This window comes from Scleropages formosus, chromosome 18 (genome assembly GCF_900964775.1).
Source record: "Scleropages formosus chromosome 18, fSclFor1.1, whole genome shotgun sequence".
Taxonomy (NCBI): domain Eukaryota; kingdom Metazoa; phylum Chordata; class Actinopteri; order Osteoglossiformes; family Osteoglossidae; genus Scleropages; species Scleropages formosus.
In genome coordinates this window covers 4,909,738-4,925,526 of record NC_041823.1, presented here as the reverse complement: position 1 = coordinate 4,925,526, position 15,789 = coordinate 4,909,738, and the positions used below count along the sequence as shown (strand labels likewise).

Below are 15,789 nucleotides of genomic sequence, written 5' to 3'. Positions count from 1 at the left end.
TAGTACTATTAAAGTTTTTTTTTTTTTTTTTTTTTAAAAGTTTACTACAGTGAAAATATTTTTTAAAAAGCAGTAAAACAGCTTCACAACCATCCTACATTAATCAGCATACAACACATATTCAAAAACAATGTACAAAAACACAATCAGAACTCAAGAGAATAGGCTGGACTGTATAAAACATATAAAAATATTTAAAAGGTAATAATGCACCAAACTCTCATTAGTGGCAGCATAATTTCATGGACACTAAGGCATTCCTATCATGATTAACTTTTAAGACCAGTCAATGCAAACATTATATAAGGAATCGCTTGTCTACTAGTGTTTTAGATGCCAGGTTCCTTCGACCAAAGATGTTGCGGATCAGCTGAAAGACCTAAAAAAAAAAAATAAAAAAAAAAAAATTAAAAACTCTCACATTGACATTAGTCTTAATCTGGGGAGGGGGGGCAGGTTACAGCACCAAAAAAGGTAAATTCATCATTCTGCTGAATATATTCGTATGCAACACCTACAAAAGTTACTTTACTAAAACATAATAGGGCAAATATTAATATTAGAAAAGTAGTGTAGCTGCATGACATTTATGGCCAGATAAGGAACTGGGAAAATCGTTGAAAATGTTGGTTTACACACTGGATATACTGCTTGTACTCTGTTTACTTAGGGAAACCAAGTCATGGAGTGTGAAGGGAGGGTCCTTTGACAGCACCCCCTCCCCACCTGCTGCTGGCAGGAAATCTGTGTAGTGCTGCACGTCTGTCCTTTCAGTATGACACGTTGAGGCCCGGCCACATTGCTGTTACCATGCTGCCAAACAGTAAATCCGGTGGAAGGTGGAGCTCACCTGCTGCTGCAGGTAGGTGAGCACCGCAGCCAATACAAAATTCTGACTACACAGGTCCACGATGCAGAAGAAAAGCGTGTCGAAAATGAGCAGAGTGGCTTCGTTGCCATAGTAAAGAACGTCGCTGAATGAATGGGATTCATCTAGAGGGATAAATAAACTTATTAATAAATAAAAAGCACACCATATCAATATTACTGGGAATAATAAGAGCTGAAAGGAATTACCATTATAAAAAATGCTTCTATCTATGGCTTCCATGAACTCCATTCCAACAAGTCTTTCAAAAGCCAGTTTGTCTTTTACAATGTAGTCCAGGTCACGATGTGCCTGCATAATAAATATGTCCAGATCAGGTGACAATGTGTAAAAGTGAAAGTATGATAAAGAATAGCAGTTCCTAAAATAAACTCAAAGGCAGTATTAAGCAAGTTTTACAATTCTTAAATTAGGTCATCTTGACAGCATAATACCCTAGTCAGCAGATGGGGAAGATCATGGTGAGTGAAACGAATACAGGCTATTTTTACAGGTTACCGCGCTGAAGCTGGCCTTACGTGGTCTATGAAGGCGCTCAGGAACTTGTTCATGGTGTGGTACGCTTTGGTGTTCTGCTCAAACGGGTTGGCCGAGGCGTCAATCAGCCGTGAGGGGGCGTTTCTCTGCAGAGGTTAAACTGTCAGTAACACAGCTGGACCAGGCCAGACCAACGGAAGAACCTCAGCTGGGCAGGAGATCAAGTCTCACCCGGGTCAGAGGCTCCAGAATCCTATCGTATTGCTGCCGCAGCTTATTGGTGATGGAGATCTGGAAGGTCTGGATGTCTGTGTTGGGGAGCAGTCCCCTCTGGCCACACAAGTTTTCCTGGAAGAAACCAGGGTATAGGATTCAACACACAGCTTGTCTGATACCACCATGTTGCTGGTTCACATCCCTCCAGTAGCTCCTATAAAAGTGACATTCAAATATCAAAGGCATAGCTAACCATAGCAGAAGGTGTTGTACTCTTATGTAGCTTTCAGGAGATCGGAAGAGAAGCGGCTCTGAAAGCGAAGGATCTGAGACCCTCCTTCAATGCTGGGAGGGATTCAGCAGCTCTGAAGGGAGATGGGGCTAAAACTGAGAACCTAAAGACTTTCAATTTTGGACCCATCCTGAGTGGGACTCCAACAGGAGAGAGATGGAGGAGCTTTGCACTCTGGCTGGTGGTGTAGGGATTGACCATGTCCTCAAAGCTCTGGAATGTGGATCATTTGGCTGTCCAACCAAGACCACCAGTTGTTACAGTAGTTTAAAAAATATAAATGGTACCAGTGACAGCTTCCTTCTTAGGACCTGTGACATTTACACTTGGAACACTAAGTGCTTGTGCAGTATAATATCAGTAAAACACATAGTTGCACCGTGTTATTTCTTTTGGCAACGGTATCAGGCAAACAAAGTTGTGCAATTTAAACAATGACCTTGAAATTAATATCTACATAGACCATAACTGGGAGCCAATGGTTTGTTGATGTTATTGGTGATAATATCCCTACTGAGTGGATGTTAACTTTATTTATGGGAACAAAGTGTGTTGTTTAGGTGACAAAGTGTAATGTTGACAAAGTTGGACACAAAGGAGGAAAAAAAAAAAAGTGTAAATCCAATGAAAACTGATAATAATAAACTGGTTATATAATCCAACTGGATCTTTCTTACCGCTTCCCTTTTCAAGTTGGAGTTCATCTCCTCCATGTTGGTGTCTGCGTGGCCATGGACGGAGCGCCCGTGGATGTAGTAGCCGAAACAGCGATGGGATAGCAGTAAAACGGAGATCTGCAATGTTGGTAAAGACAGATGTCGTCCACACAGAACGGGGTAACCGCAACTCGAGTGCATTCTGGTCAAAGCGACAAAACGAGGAGCGGACCTCAAAGCTTCCCGCGGGACGCCCTTGTTTAACTCACGTTACTGATGGAGCAGAGGTCCACAAACTGGCGGATTTTGTCCTCCACAAATCTCTCATGAAAAACCGTAAAGAACAGCACCTGGAATAAAGTAAAATTATGGGGGGGCGGCACGGTGACGCAGTGAGTACCACTGCTGTCCCACAATGCCTAGGTGGTGCGAGAGAACATGGGTTCGATCCCCACTCAAGTCTGTGTGGAGTTTGCATGTTCTCCCCATATCTGCGTGGGTTTCCTCTGGGTGCTCTGGTTTCCAAAGTGAGAAAAGTGTCTGCTGAATAAATAAATGTAAATTCATTGCGATTCATCAGCAAATTTTGGATCAATGCAGTGAATACTGTGTGTGTGTTAAAGGAGACAGTCATGATTTTGTTTTTCTTTCCATGGTACACATCTGTTGTGCTAGAACACAAGTGTCGGTAATTATTTTACATTTATTCATTTAGCTGATGCCTTTCTCCAAAGCGACTTATAATGTTAAGGTTACAATTATTTACCCATTTATACAGCTGGCTATGTTTTTTTTTTTTTTTTTTTACTGGAGCAATTTAGGCTAAGTACCTTGCTCAAGGGTACTACAAGCAGGAGGTGGGGATTGAACCTGCAACCTTTGGAACCAAAGGCAGCAGCTCTAACCTCTATGCTACCAATTGTCCCCATTATACTGGTAGTATCTGGTAATACATACTGGGACATCATATTTACCACCATACTGGAAAGGTCTCCTACCTGCAGGAGCCCGATGACGAGCCACATGGCCGTGGTTACGCCATACCTCAGGATGAGGCTCCAGGGGGACTTGTAGTCTTCGGGGTCCCGGTGTAGAGCCGAGGAAGGGTCCCTCGAAGCCAGATTGGAGAAGCCCACGACCTGAAGCAAGTGGATCAGATGAGTAACTGGATATGGATCTTGAGGGCGTGACCTTTCTGTGGCATGCAGCAAGAGGAGACTGTCCAACCCCTCTGGAACAACACAGAACGCGGTTTGTGTGGAGATGACACGACTTTGGCTCGTCTTGCACGTGGGTTTGAAGTTCTCTCCAGGAGGGCTTTATTCTGAAGCTTTTTTGGACAACACTTCCACAGAAATAAGACACCATACCACGCTCATCCTGAGTGTTACCTCTAAGAAGAAGAGGGCAGCCACCACCTGAAAGGTGGGGTTGATCTTGCGGATGGTCTGGATCTCGTTCCACTCGTTGGCAACAAAGTACGTCCTCCATATACTGACTGGGGAAGGGATGTTCCTCGCTTCCCCTGCACCTTGACATGTGCAACAAGTAACATTAAACATGTAATAAAAATAGACACCGGGGATAACCTAATACTTTCAATTAAAGAAAATTACTGACAATAATAATCATCACCACAACTGCTGCCATCTATTTAGATGATTTCAAGTCATGCCTTGCTGTATGACTTTTGTACACCTCACTAACACAAAAGACTATATACGAGTGTAATAAATATATATCACTGTAAATACGGGAAATACCATCTATGGTCTTGATCGCTTTTCCTCTGGGCCGTTCCCAGTCGATAAAGAATATATCCACAGACAACTGATTGATCAGTTTGTGTAAAAACTGGACTGTCTGGAAGAAGGAGAAGAAAAAAAAAAAAAAAAAAAAAAAAAAAAATATATAAATGAATAATAAAGAAATTTTTTTCCTTACGAGTTAAAGCAGCTACCTGACAGCTGATGTTTGCTTTCATATTCATCTTAATCCAGACCTTCAGCTATATATTAAATATATATATAAAAAAAAAAAAAACTGCTTTAGCCACCTTCAGTGCAAAAGCACACGCCACATAGGTGATGAACTTCTCCTCCTGGTCAGGCAGCGGCAGGAGGACGGACACAAACTGCTGAGCCTGGGGCAAAAGAAGCATCGTGAGGTTCCGTGAGAAGTGCCCTCCTCCTACACATCATCTTCACAGATGAACGCATAGAACCTCCTAAGACCACCAAAGAAGAAACAGAGCACCCAAACAAGAGAAAAGAGGACACTTGCCTCCACCGTCTGGATAGAATATCCAACAGAAAAAAAAAAAAAAAAAAGCAAAGGAAATGAAACAATGTTACAATCTGTGCCACCTTGGATGTGCACATGCATGACACATTGAAGACCCACCCTGTCTGCTGTGAAGGACCTGCTCACCTTATAGAAAATGAGCCAATAGAGACCAGTCCCCACTGTGATGACAAAGAAAACATTGGCCAGGTCTCCAGCGTAGAAGAGCAGGAATTTCATAATTGTCTGAAAGAAAGCGTTTACACCCAGTAGTCTTAGTCATAGTTGGACAAAGAACCAGCAGATAAATCAAGTAAATAAATCAAAAGATCTGCACCCTGATACCTACAGGACCTCCTTGCTCCCTACAGTCCACCAAGACTGGTGCTTTACAACACCTTTTGCTGCTCGGGGGTTCCAACACCACAAAAGTCTCAAACCTGAAAGCCCATGGTTCTTAGTTTTGACCCTGATGTGGTAGCATGAGGTCCCTCTGTCCCTCAGAGTTGCTGAATCCCTCCCAGCATTCAAGAAGGGTCTCAAGCCCTTCTCTTTTGGAACCATTTCTCTCCCGATATCCCGACGGCTGTATGAATGGATCCAACCCCATCTGCTATGATTATCTATGTATTTGCTATTTGAATGTTGCTTCTACATAGAGCTACTTGCTGGTTCACATCCCTCAACGTGGTGTGTTTTGAGAATCCTGTGTCTGTGCCTAAAGCTCTTCATGTGTTATTCGCTGACCTTTTCCTGTAAACCGTTTTTGACAAGAGAATCTGCAAAATAAATAAATGTAAACGCATGAACATCTAACTGCGGTGGCAAAAAAGAAAGAAAAAAAAAGGCGCCTTTAAGCTGTTCGATTTCAACCGCAGCGCTGAGAGAACTCCGGCGTGCGCCTACAGTGAGATCGATCAAGGGCGAGGCGATTCTCCTCTTCCAGCTGGCTGTCTTGAGGAGGGCATACAGCACAGAAACTCCACCCAGGACACCGAGAGCGATCTGGGGAAAACACGAAAACCCATCTCACATCTTCAGTGTTATTTAAAGAAAACACACCACTTGGACAGGAGTGATCCAGCACTGAAGTGCCTTTTACACTGATTCATTTACTGCTTAGTAAATGTTCTTCTCTTCACCAAAGTCACTTACAATCATTTATCCATTTATACAGCAGGGTAACTTTATCAGAGCGATGTATGGTACATACAGTAGTCCCCCCCTATCCGCAGGGGGGATATGTTCCAAGACCCCCCAGCGGAGGCCTGAAACTGGAGATAATGTGTATATATAGGGTTTGGTACTATGTTTCCTACACACACACACACACACACACACACACACACACACACACACACACACACACACACACACACACATTTTCAGAACCACTGGTCCCATACGGGGTCACGGGGAACCGGAGCCAACCCGGTAACTCAGGGCGTAAGGCCGGAGGGGGAGGGGACACACCCAGGACGGGACGCCAGTCCGTCGCAAGGCACCCCAAGTGGGATTCGAACCCCAGACCCACCCCAGAGAAGGACTGCGGTCCAACCCACTGCACCCCTCTACATACATACATACCTATGATAAAGTTTAACTTAAAAATTAGGCACAATAAGAGATTAATAATCACTATTAATAAAATAGAACAATAATAAAAGTTATGTGAATGTGCCATCTATAAAAATATCTTATTGTACTAATTTCCTCACGCTACTCAGAATTGCTTATTTCTGGAATTTTCCATTTAATATTTTCGGACTGCGGGTAACTGGAACCCCGGATAAGGGAGGACCACTGTACCTTGCTCAAGGGTACTACCGCTGGAGTTGGGATTTGAACCTACAACCTTTGGAGCCAAAGGAAGCTTTAACCACTATGCAACTAGCTGCCCTTCCAGTACATTCTAGAGCCCTGCTTACTTCAGACATGACAGTTTTGTACCGATAAATAAGTTTTCGGTCTCTACTTTTATAAGATTGCCTAATATGACGGTTAAAATTTACATTTATTTAGCAGCCACTTTTCTCCAAAGTGACTTCCAATGAACTCTATGTAGTGTTATCAGCCCACACACCTTATTCACCACGGTGACTTACACTGCTAGATACACTACTTACACTGGGTCCCTCATCCAGACATCAGTGGGACACACACACACACACACACACACACACACACACACTCTCTCACTCTCACTCTCACTCGCACACTATGGGGGAACCTGAACAGCATGTCTTTGGGGTGTGGGAGGAAACCAGAGCACCCAGAGGAAACCAACGCAGACAACATGCAAACTCCAGAGACTGAGTGGGGATCAAACCCATGTCCCCTCGCACCATCCAGGCGCTATGAGACAGCAGCACTACTCGGTGTGCCACTGTGCCAGTTAACGACACAGACTCATCACAGGATGTTTGTTGGGTTTAGTCTAAAGATGGATCCTACTCTGGTCCCATTAAGAAAAGTAAGTAACCCAAACTGCTCACGCAATCCATATTACCTGGTCAACCTGTAACTTGTTTTGTACCATAGTTTTGGGTACAGAACACATCAACAGTGACCGTATTGGTGGAAGATATTGAATCCAACTCAGTGTCTCCTCCCACAGTCCAAAGGGATGCACAGAAGAAGGCAATGGTAAACCATGTGTATACCTGACACGGTACCATGTCCTTTACCATGAAAGCCACCAACCCCATATTCCTATCCGGAAGGTTTTCATTTCTAATGTTCTATCAGTGGGCACAGTGGTGCAGTGGGTTGGACCAGGTCCTGCTCTCCAGTGAGTCTGGGGTTTGAGTCCCGCTTGGGGTGCCTTGCGATGGACTGGCATCCCGTCCTGGGTGTGTCCCCTCCCCCTCTGGCCTTACACCCCGTGTTGCCGGGTAGGCTCCGGTTCCCCGCGACCCCGTATGGGACAAGCGGTTCCGAAAATGTGCGTGTGCGTGTGCGTGTATCAGTACTCACATCAGTCTTGACTTGAGCTTCGCTCTGGTCCATCTTGTACTCCACTGAGAACGACACCTACAGTCAGGAGAGATGGTAGGACAAGTATTGGCCGCTATGGAAGCAAACCTGCTGTTGGGTATTTACAGAGGATGCGATTTCAGGACTTACAGGAATCGTCTGCGTCTTTATATTAGAGACCAGGATATCGGAGTATGAGATCGATATCAAAGGTGGGTAAACTTCTCCTTTCATAGTGTTGGGTACGAGCTGGAAACTGCATCAAGAGAGGTCAAATCAACACTTGCGTTAGTAAGAACACTGGAATACCTTCCGTAAGAATATTGAGGAAATGTTCAACTCGGGGCAAATTTAAAGAGTCTCAACACCGTCATTTCCGAGTTGCTTTCAAGTGAAATATTTACGCTTCCTTCCTTTCTTTCTTTCCCACCCTTCCATCACTCAACTGTTTTACTATAATTTATATTACACTCTTTGTATTAGCTTGCTGTTCATGTTTCACTGTATATCATTTCATGCTGTTATTACTGCACCATATATTATTACTATTATTTTATTGTCCACTGGGAGCTTGCAAATTTAAATGAGATTAAATACAAACTCGTTTGCAAATAAGCGAAAATAAGAATTATGAATTAACACTACAATAAAACAACTAGTATACTGTTAAGCAGGGAATTTATTTTAAAAAAAAATAAAATAGTATAGCAGGTTAATAAAAGGTACGTGAACCTGTCGGTCAGGATTCCTCCACTGTGTGTATTTTTGAACGGGAAAGGGTTAACTGCTACATCCCTCTTATCGTTATCAGCCCATTAACGCAGTTTAAACACAGTTACCTTATCTTTATGGTTGTTGCCACTCGTACGACCTTTGGCATGGCAGACAGCATGCCCTCGCGTCCACTCAGAGCGTCCACCAGAAAGACCCGCCGTGTCAGGTACCAGTTGTTCATATTGCTTGCTGAGGAGCACAGTTTTCAGTCTTGTTGCAGTAATCAGTGTATACAGAAGCAAGCGAGGTTCAAACATTACCTTGATTAACAAACTGCCCGTTGAGCTTCAGGTTGAGGTTCTGGACAGGTACAGGCATGAGGGTTCGTTCCCCGTTGTTGCTGCTGCTCTGGCTCATGTCCATAAAAATGTCATAAAACAAAGGCTCCGGGAAATCCGTTATGATGCTGGACAGTGACAGGATACACTATTGAGAAATAAAGAAAATAAATATACAAATTGGCGGAAGCTTATTGGTAGCAAGAATGATAAACCAAAAATATCTTAAACAATTTCCACTAATAACCAGATGATACGAGTAAATGGTAAATGAACATGTGATCTGTGTAGGATGAGCCTGGACTTAATGTTAGATCACACACTAGTCAATACTCAAAGGTCATCATAACACTTGGAATCCATCACCATCTCCACCCATAAAATCAAGCAGACATCCACCAATCCATCGATTATCAATAACTCATGTCCAACAAGGGGTCACCGTAGTCAAGAGCCTATTCTAGAAGAATAGGACACCAAGAAGAGTACACACTGGAGAGGACCCTAGTCCATCTCAGGGCAATCAAATACATTATTTATATACACACACACAGGGTGATTTCGATAACCCAGTACACCTAAAACTGGTATTTTGACTGTGGGCGGAAACCAGAGCATCTTGAGGAAACCCACAGGGAGAAGATACTGAGCTGAATTTGACCCCACATCCGAACCCACAGCTCGGGACATGTAAGGCACCGGCGCTACCTTGCTGTGCCACTGTGCCGCATGAAATGCAGTGTCAAAAGCCAACAACTCATGCTGTAGTTCAGAGAAACGGCACTCACACTTTGCTTATACGCCGTCCCAAATGTGTAAGCGGCATCGAGTCGAATGTCCGTATCGGGACACAGCTGCAGAGGGAAAACAAACAGAACGATCTGTGTCAATGTCAATGTTCCTCTCAATAAATTATTTACCGTTAAAGCACACTCTGTACCTGCTGACCGCGGTAATACTGCCACATTCATTTAGAATCAGAATTGAGTTTTATTGGCCAAGTGTGCTGACGCACATGAGGAATTTGCTGTGCTTCCAGTATTTACAAACAGCTGACACAGAATTACACAATAAATATTTACAGAGTATACAAACACGACAGTATGAATGGTAGTGTAGGTACAACCAATGTAAATAAATAAAAAGTAAAATTTAAAAAAGTGATTGGATATTGAATATTGCACATAAGTAGTAGAGGTAGCTTATATAAAAGGTCTGCATTGCACAGAAGTTATTTAGCACACAATTAGATCACACACTGTTCAGCTTTATACCTGCAGGTTTCCTTTTCCAACGCTTTCCCATCGTAGGAAGTCTCCTTTCGCATTATAGACGGCGGCAGTGAAGCTGATGTCCGTGTTCTGCGGTAAAGGGATAGACGCAAGTATGAGACGGCTCTCACTGCCAAATTCTCAGTCACACGTGTTACGTTTATTATCATACTGGAGGTTTTTAAACAATCAGTGAGGAGGGTTAGGAAGAAAAAACAAAGATGAGCAAAGGCAGGAAGATGGGGGGAAAAGGCTGAAAATGTTGCAATTACTTATGAAAAATCAGTGTTGGTGCATTTGTGCAGATTGGGTTCTGTCTCCAGCTTAACGTTTTCATAGAGAATGCTTTGACAACCATATGTGGATGTGCGTGTTCCACAGCAGGTTCTGGGCAAAACAACAGAAGATGCGAGATCTCCGAGGTAGAACCTTGGACCAGAGTGATGGGGTGGTGTAGGAACCATGCTTTGAGGCCCTCACCTTGTTGCCCCCTTTGAAGCTGAATCCTGTAGGCAGAGCTTCTGTCCTGAGGGTCCTGGATGCCAGGCCAGGCTGGTCTCCATAGTACAGCCAAGGAAGATTAGACCTCCTGGTGGTCAAACACACAAGCAAGGTGTGTTAGGCAACAACTTCAAGAAAAACACCCTGGGAAAAACCTGGACTTTGTTTCTACAATTATCTCTCCGAATGGGAGAGGAGAACCCTGATTTTTGAGGCAGGAGCTGTAATATTTCAGAAACATACCTCGGATCGACAACGAGAAACCCTTGTTCTCATTTTATCACTGAACAAAAATCCCAAGAAATTTTATAAATATGGTTTCATAGTATGTGATGGACTGCCATCCCATCCAAGATGTACTGCCCCATACTTGTGGCCAGGATAGACTCTGGATCACCGCAACCCTGCTCAGGACACGGAGTTTTTGAAATGGGATGGATGGATGGATGGATGGATGGATGGATAAGGTCCCCCCCATCTGAAAAAGCTAGCAAAAGAACAATCTGCAGCAAGTTAACAAGGTTAGCCAGCACTATTCCACAAAGCCATCTTGTTCACCAGTAAGAGATGGCATGGGCTGATCCCAGGGGAGCCGTCGCTCTGAAGATGGTGTTATACAGTCCGCAGGCGTCACTGGCCACACTCTGCGAGTACATGTTCATCACACACATGTTCCCCAAAGCTTGGCAGGCTGTGAGGTTGGAGAAGATCTGCCAGAATCAAAGATGAGATACTCTCAGAAGGGGGTCATTGCAAAATATCGGACTTAAAAGAGAGGGGCAGTTTCCTTCAAGATTAATAGTTTTTAAATCAACTTTTCTATCTCTAAGAGGACTGCTGTTGGCAAGTAAAAATCCCAGAACCCTTAAGGTTCTTCAGCCAACCTGTTTAAATTATTTTTTTTTTTTTTTTTAAAAAAAAAAAAAAAAAAAAAAAAAAAAGGGAACCTGGTAGCATCATACATAAAGGTTGACAATTCAAATCCTGCCTCAAGGACCCTTGAGCAAGATACTTACACCAGATTGCTCTAGTAAAAATTACTCAGCTGTGTTAATGGGTAAATAATTGTAGATGCCTTAACATTGCAAGTGACTTGGGAGAAAAGCATTAGCTAAACAAATAAATGTAAAATATACAAAAACCAAGCTGTGTAATTTCTAAGAGTGGTCTGGATAAAAATTTTGAATGATCAAAAAGCAAGAGTAAAAAAAGAAAGGAAATTTCATCTCCCATATTACTGTAGCATTTAACAAATGTCTCTTTTCCCCAGTTTTCATTAATACTAATATTTGCATCTGCACTTAAATTCCCCTGTCAATATACACACACACACACACACATTTTCACACATAATATAATTACAAAAAAAAAAAAAAACTTTGAAATCACTCAGCGTTTGCGGCAGCAGCTACGGAGTTGCAAGAAGAACTGAAGGTGTTTACCAAGCAGGACAGAGCTGAGGAGTGCAGGTTCACGGAGAACCACGCTGACTGCACAGGAAGTGCCTGTAAAGACCAGAGACCATGGGGGGTGGGAAGAGGAGAGAAAAAGAAAAGGAAAAAAAAAAAAAAAAAAAAAAAAAAAAAAACACAGTATCTTTCAAAACAAAAGTCTTTCATACCTACATATCCTTTGCGAACATCATGAACGATGAACATCAAGTGTTGTTCTTAGAAACCTGGGCTAATAATGAAAGCTCCAAATTTATTTCATGTACAACACACACACACACACACACACACACACACACACACACACACACACACTTTCAGAACCGCTTATCCCATACAGGGTCGCGGGGAACCGGAGCCTACCCGGCAACACAGGGCATAAGGCCGGAGGGGGAGGGGACACACCCAGGACGGGACGCCAGTCCGTCTCAAGGCACCCCAAGCGGGACTCGAACCCCAGACCCACCAGAGAGGAGGACTGTGGTCCAACCCACTGCGCCACCGCACCCCCTCATGTACAATATTTAAAAAAAAATAAATAAAAAAAAAATTACCAATGTGCATAAACATAACACAAGTGTCCTTCACAGAAGGAAAAACCTATTTTGGTCAAAGGAAACCGCAGTGACGATGCACTTACCAACTGATCGAAGACGACATTGGACGTGACGGATGCTGGCAGATTATTTGGAGGGAAACATAACCCTCCCACCTGTGTGCAGTTACAGAGAAGAGAATAAGGAAGAAGGACTAATTGCTGTCTGTGTGGATCCTAACTGTGCACATGAGCTGTAACCCTTCCTACACCATCATGCGTTTGGGACATTGCCGTCACCCGGCCCTCATTTGCATAAGGACTTACAAGCATGTTTGCTGGACCGCAGGTGCATGAAAGAGATGTGTTGATGAAGGACTCCTGACATCTCGTACACCTATGACCAAGCAGAGCAGGACATCGAGAAGGGGGGGGAGACAGAAGAGTTGTGGGGACCGTGCGAGTGTTGGTGGACACAGCTCCTCCAGAGAGCAAATCAGACCGTTTCCCTACAGGGAGAGCAAGGGATCCTACCTGCTCCCGGTTGAGTCGGGTATTGAGAAAGCAGGGTCCACCTCGTTACAAGCCTCACACCTGCCTTCGTCCAGGAGGTTCCCATTTAGGTCCCTTTCCACTGGGGTGGAAGATACGTGTGGGACAGAAGACATTGTGCCACATCACTAGCCATGACATGCATTGGATTCGAGGGATTCAGCAGCGACATCACTACTTTACAGCGATGCTAACGCATAATGATGATGACGACTGAGCATCTCATAGCACATCAGAGCAACAGCTCTTGAACACATGCGACATCAAGTGACATTTAGCTGCTGCTTTTCTCCAAAGTGACTTAAAATGTTAACGCACATTGATTTTCTCCATTTACACGGGTGACTTTTACTGGCGCAATTCAGGGTAAGTATTGTGGCTTCCATAGCAGGAAGTGGGATTTGCATATGGGTCCTTCCAGTACAAGATCTAGCCACTACGCCACCTGCTGCCCAGAAAAAACTAATATCCAGCCAGTTAACAGGTAGAGCGCACACACCGCATCGCACGTGGATTTAGTCAATACTGCCAACTCATGGGGCAGATCAAAGTGAAATACACCACGTATATTTGATACACACCCAGTATGCTCCCTGCTGGGCACTGACACGTCCCATCATCACTTAGGCCTCCAGGACACCGCAGACATCCGTAACCATCTCTTGTAACGCCCTGCGACAGAGAAACAATGCCCACTGCTTATGATAAATGTAATCAAGGACATATTTGAGCTATTGAAATAAATTACATTGGCATTTATTCATTTAGCAGATGCTTTTCTCCAAAGGAACGTACATCTCAGAGAAATACGATTCGTACGTTACATTGGGAGACATAGTTGCAGACATGTGACTCTTAATAAAGTTAGTTTGTTTCTTTCCACTTCATGCACCGATGTTCATTACTGGAGTAGGTGTGTAATAGACGATTTCTGGTCAAATTTTTTCAACTTTTTTTTTTTTTTTTTTTTAAAAAAGGTACACAAATATTTACATTGCATTGCATATAAATTATTTCAGCTATTGCTGTTGAAGTAGCTCGTATTAGACCAACCAGTCCCATGGCCTGTAACTGCACTGCTGAGATATATGTGCATGTGTGTGTATATACAGTATATAAATTTTTTTAGCGTAATTATGGTTATGTTCACAATGATTTACTGGAGGGAAATGTGAGATACCGGTTTGCTGACTGGACACTGCTGACATGTGATTGAGGGGCCGTTACTGGAAAGCACCCGGAATCCTGTCTGACACACACAAGACGTGCCTGCAAGCAGAAAATAATCAAACAATAATCAAAAGTGAATAACTGAGACGGTCAACAGACAATAATAGACAACATCACCCTGCATCTTGCGGGGGGGGGGGGGGGGTGTTTGCCTAAAAGAAGTGATTCCACCCAATTGGAAGCTGCTGATTTCACAATAGAAAAAAAATGTATCACATCTAGTTTTTGTACAAAATAGGTTTCTCATATTACCAAATATATATTATTCTGTGTTGGCGTGACACTTGCAAGCATAAACAAATGATTGAGAACAAATACATTAAATATTTTTTTTCTGGATCATGCACGCACCTTCTTCTGGCACTGACCATGTTGTTCAATGCATAGATGACAGAAGGGAGATGTGACCCACTATTATTCCTGACCTTGTAGAAATAAACCCAAGACACCACTCTGCTAACATCAGTTGGCTCACCGGAAGGTCAGTCACCCACTTGTGGCAAAAACTTTTCAGATTCAACACCCCAAAATTATGGGAAAACAGGTGTTAGATTTCAGTCAGCAGTGTTATAGATGAGAACTTGTCCAATGCAGGGTCATGGTGGGCCAGAGTCTTTCCTGGAAACATAGGGTGTGAGGCAAGGACCAGGGTACACCCTAGACAGTACACCAGTCTATCACAGGGAAATCACACACCCTCATTCACACACTCTGGGCAATTCAGTCACCAATCCACCAGAAACACATGTGACCTGAGTGTGGGAGGAAACCAGAGCACCCTAAGGACACCCACACAAGCACAGGGACAACATGCAAACTCCACACAGACCGAGCAGGATTCAAAAGGTACGGCCCAGAAGGTGAGAGGCACCTGCGCTACCCTGCACTCCACCGCACCGCCCAAAAAATTGAAACAGACATCAATCGCACCCACCACTAACAACCGTCTCTGAAACAGAGAAACAATATCAGACAGAGAATATTAAGGGAGAGGAAATAATTAGCAGAGCACAATTGCGAGTACAAATTTAAACTGGGTATTTGGACATGCAATTATTAACACCAAAGTGGGCTTATGGAGCGATACAGAGAGCTGAGCAAAGCGCAGAACATGACATGATGTGGGAGAGAGTGCTTGTTTAGAGAAGACAAGTTTTACACACCGGATTTACTGCGTGTTTGGTTTGGTCCGCACTTCACGCAGGTAAAACTGGAGATATCAAAGAAGTGCTGGACACCGCAGTCGGAGGGCCGCCGCAGGGGAATCGTCAAGCGCTGGCAGCGACAAATCTCCCCTTGCAGCAGCAGGAACAAGAGCGACGCGCACAAGAGCGTCCCCGTCGCCATGGCAGACGACCGGATGGGGCCGACGGGGGGATCTTCCGGTTTCTGTTACCCACAATCCTTC

At 43.7% G+C, this 15,789-nt stretch overlaps 1 protein-coding gene across 1 annotated transcript; it reads right to left on the bottom strand.

Annotated features, from left to right (window-relative positions):
- Nucleotides 1-27: 27 nt before the first annotated feature.
- Nucleotides 28-15,777, bottom strand: tmem67 (transmembrane protein 67). The gene is made up of 28 exons (XM_018762968.1): nucleotides 15,545-15,777; nucleotides 14,332-14,420; nucleotides 13,733-13,823; nucleotides 13,134-13,233; nucleotides 12,927-12,996; nucleotides 12,705-12,776; nucleotides 12,056-12,118; nucleotides 11,172-11,323; nucleotides 10,593-10,701; nucleotides 10,116-10,202; nucleotides 9,630-9,695; nucleotides 8,824-8,989; nucleotides 8,629-8,752; nucleotides 7,940-8,045; nucleotides 7,790-7,846; nucleotides 5,720-5,818; nucleotides 4,961-5,059; nucleotides 4,587-4,673; nucleotides 4,294-4,393; nucleotides 3,922-4,061; nucleotides 3,529-3,669; nucleotides 2,800-2,880; nucleotides 2,552-2,668; nucleotides 1,598-1,714; nucleotides 1,408-1,512; nucleotides 1,078-1,180; nucleotides 851-993; nucleotides 28-379 (listed from the first exon to the last, which is right to left on the bottom strand). The coding sequence occupies exons 1-28, from the start codon at nucleotides 15,726-15,728 to the stop codon at nucleotides 299-301; spliced, it is 2,949 nt and encodes a 982-aa protein (XP_018618484.1). The 5' UTR covers nucleotides 15,729-15,777; the 3' UTR covers nucleotides 28-298.
- Between the last annotated feature and the right edge of the window lie 12 nt (nucleotides 15,778-15,789).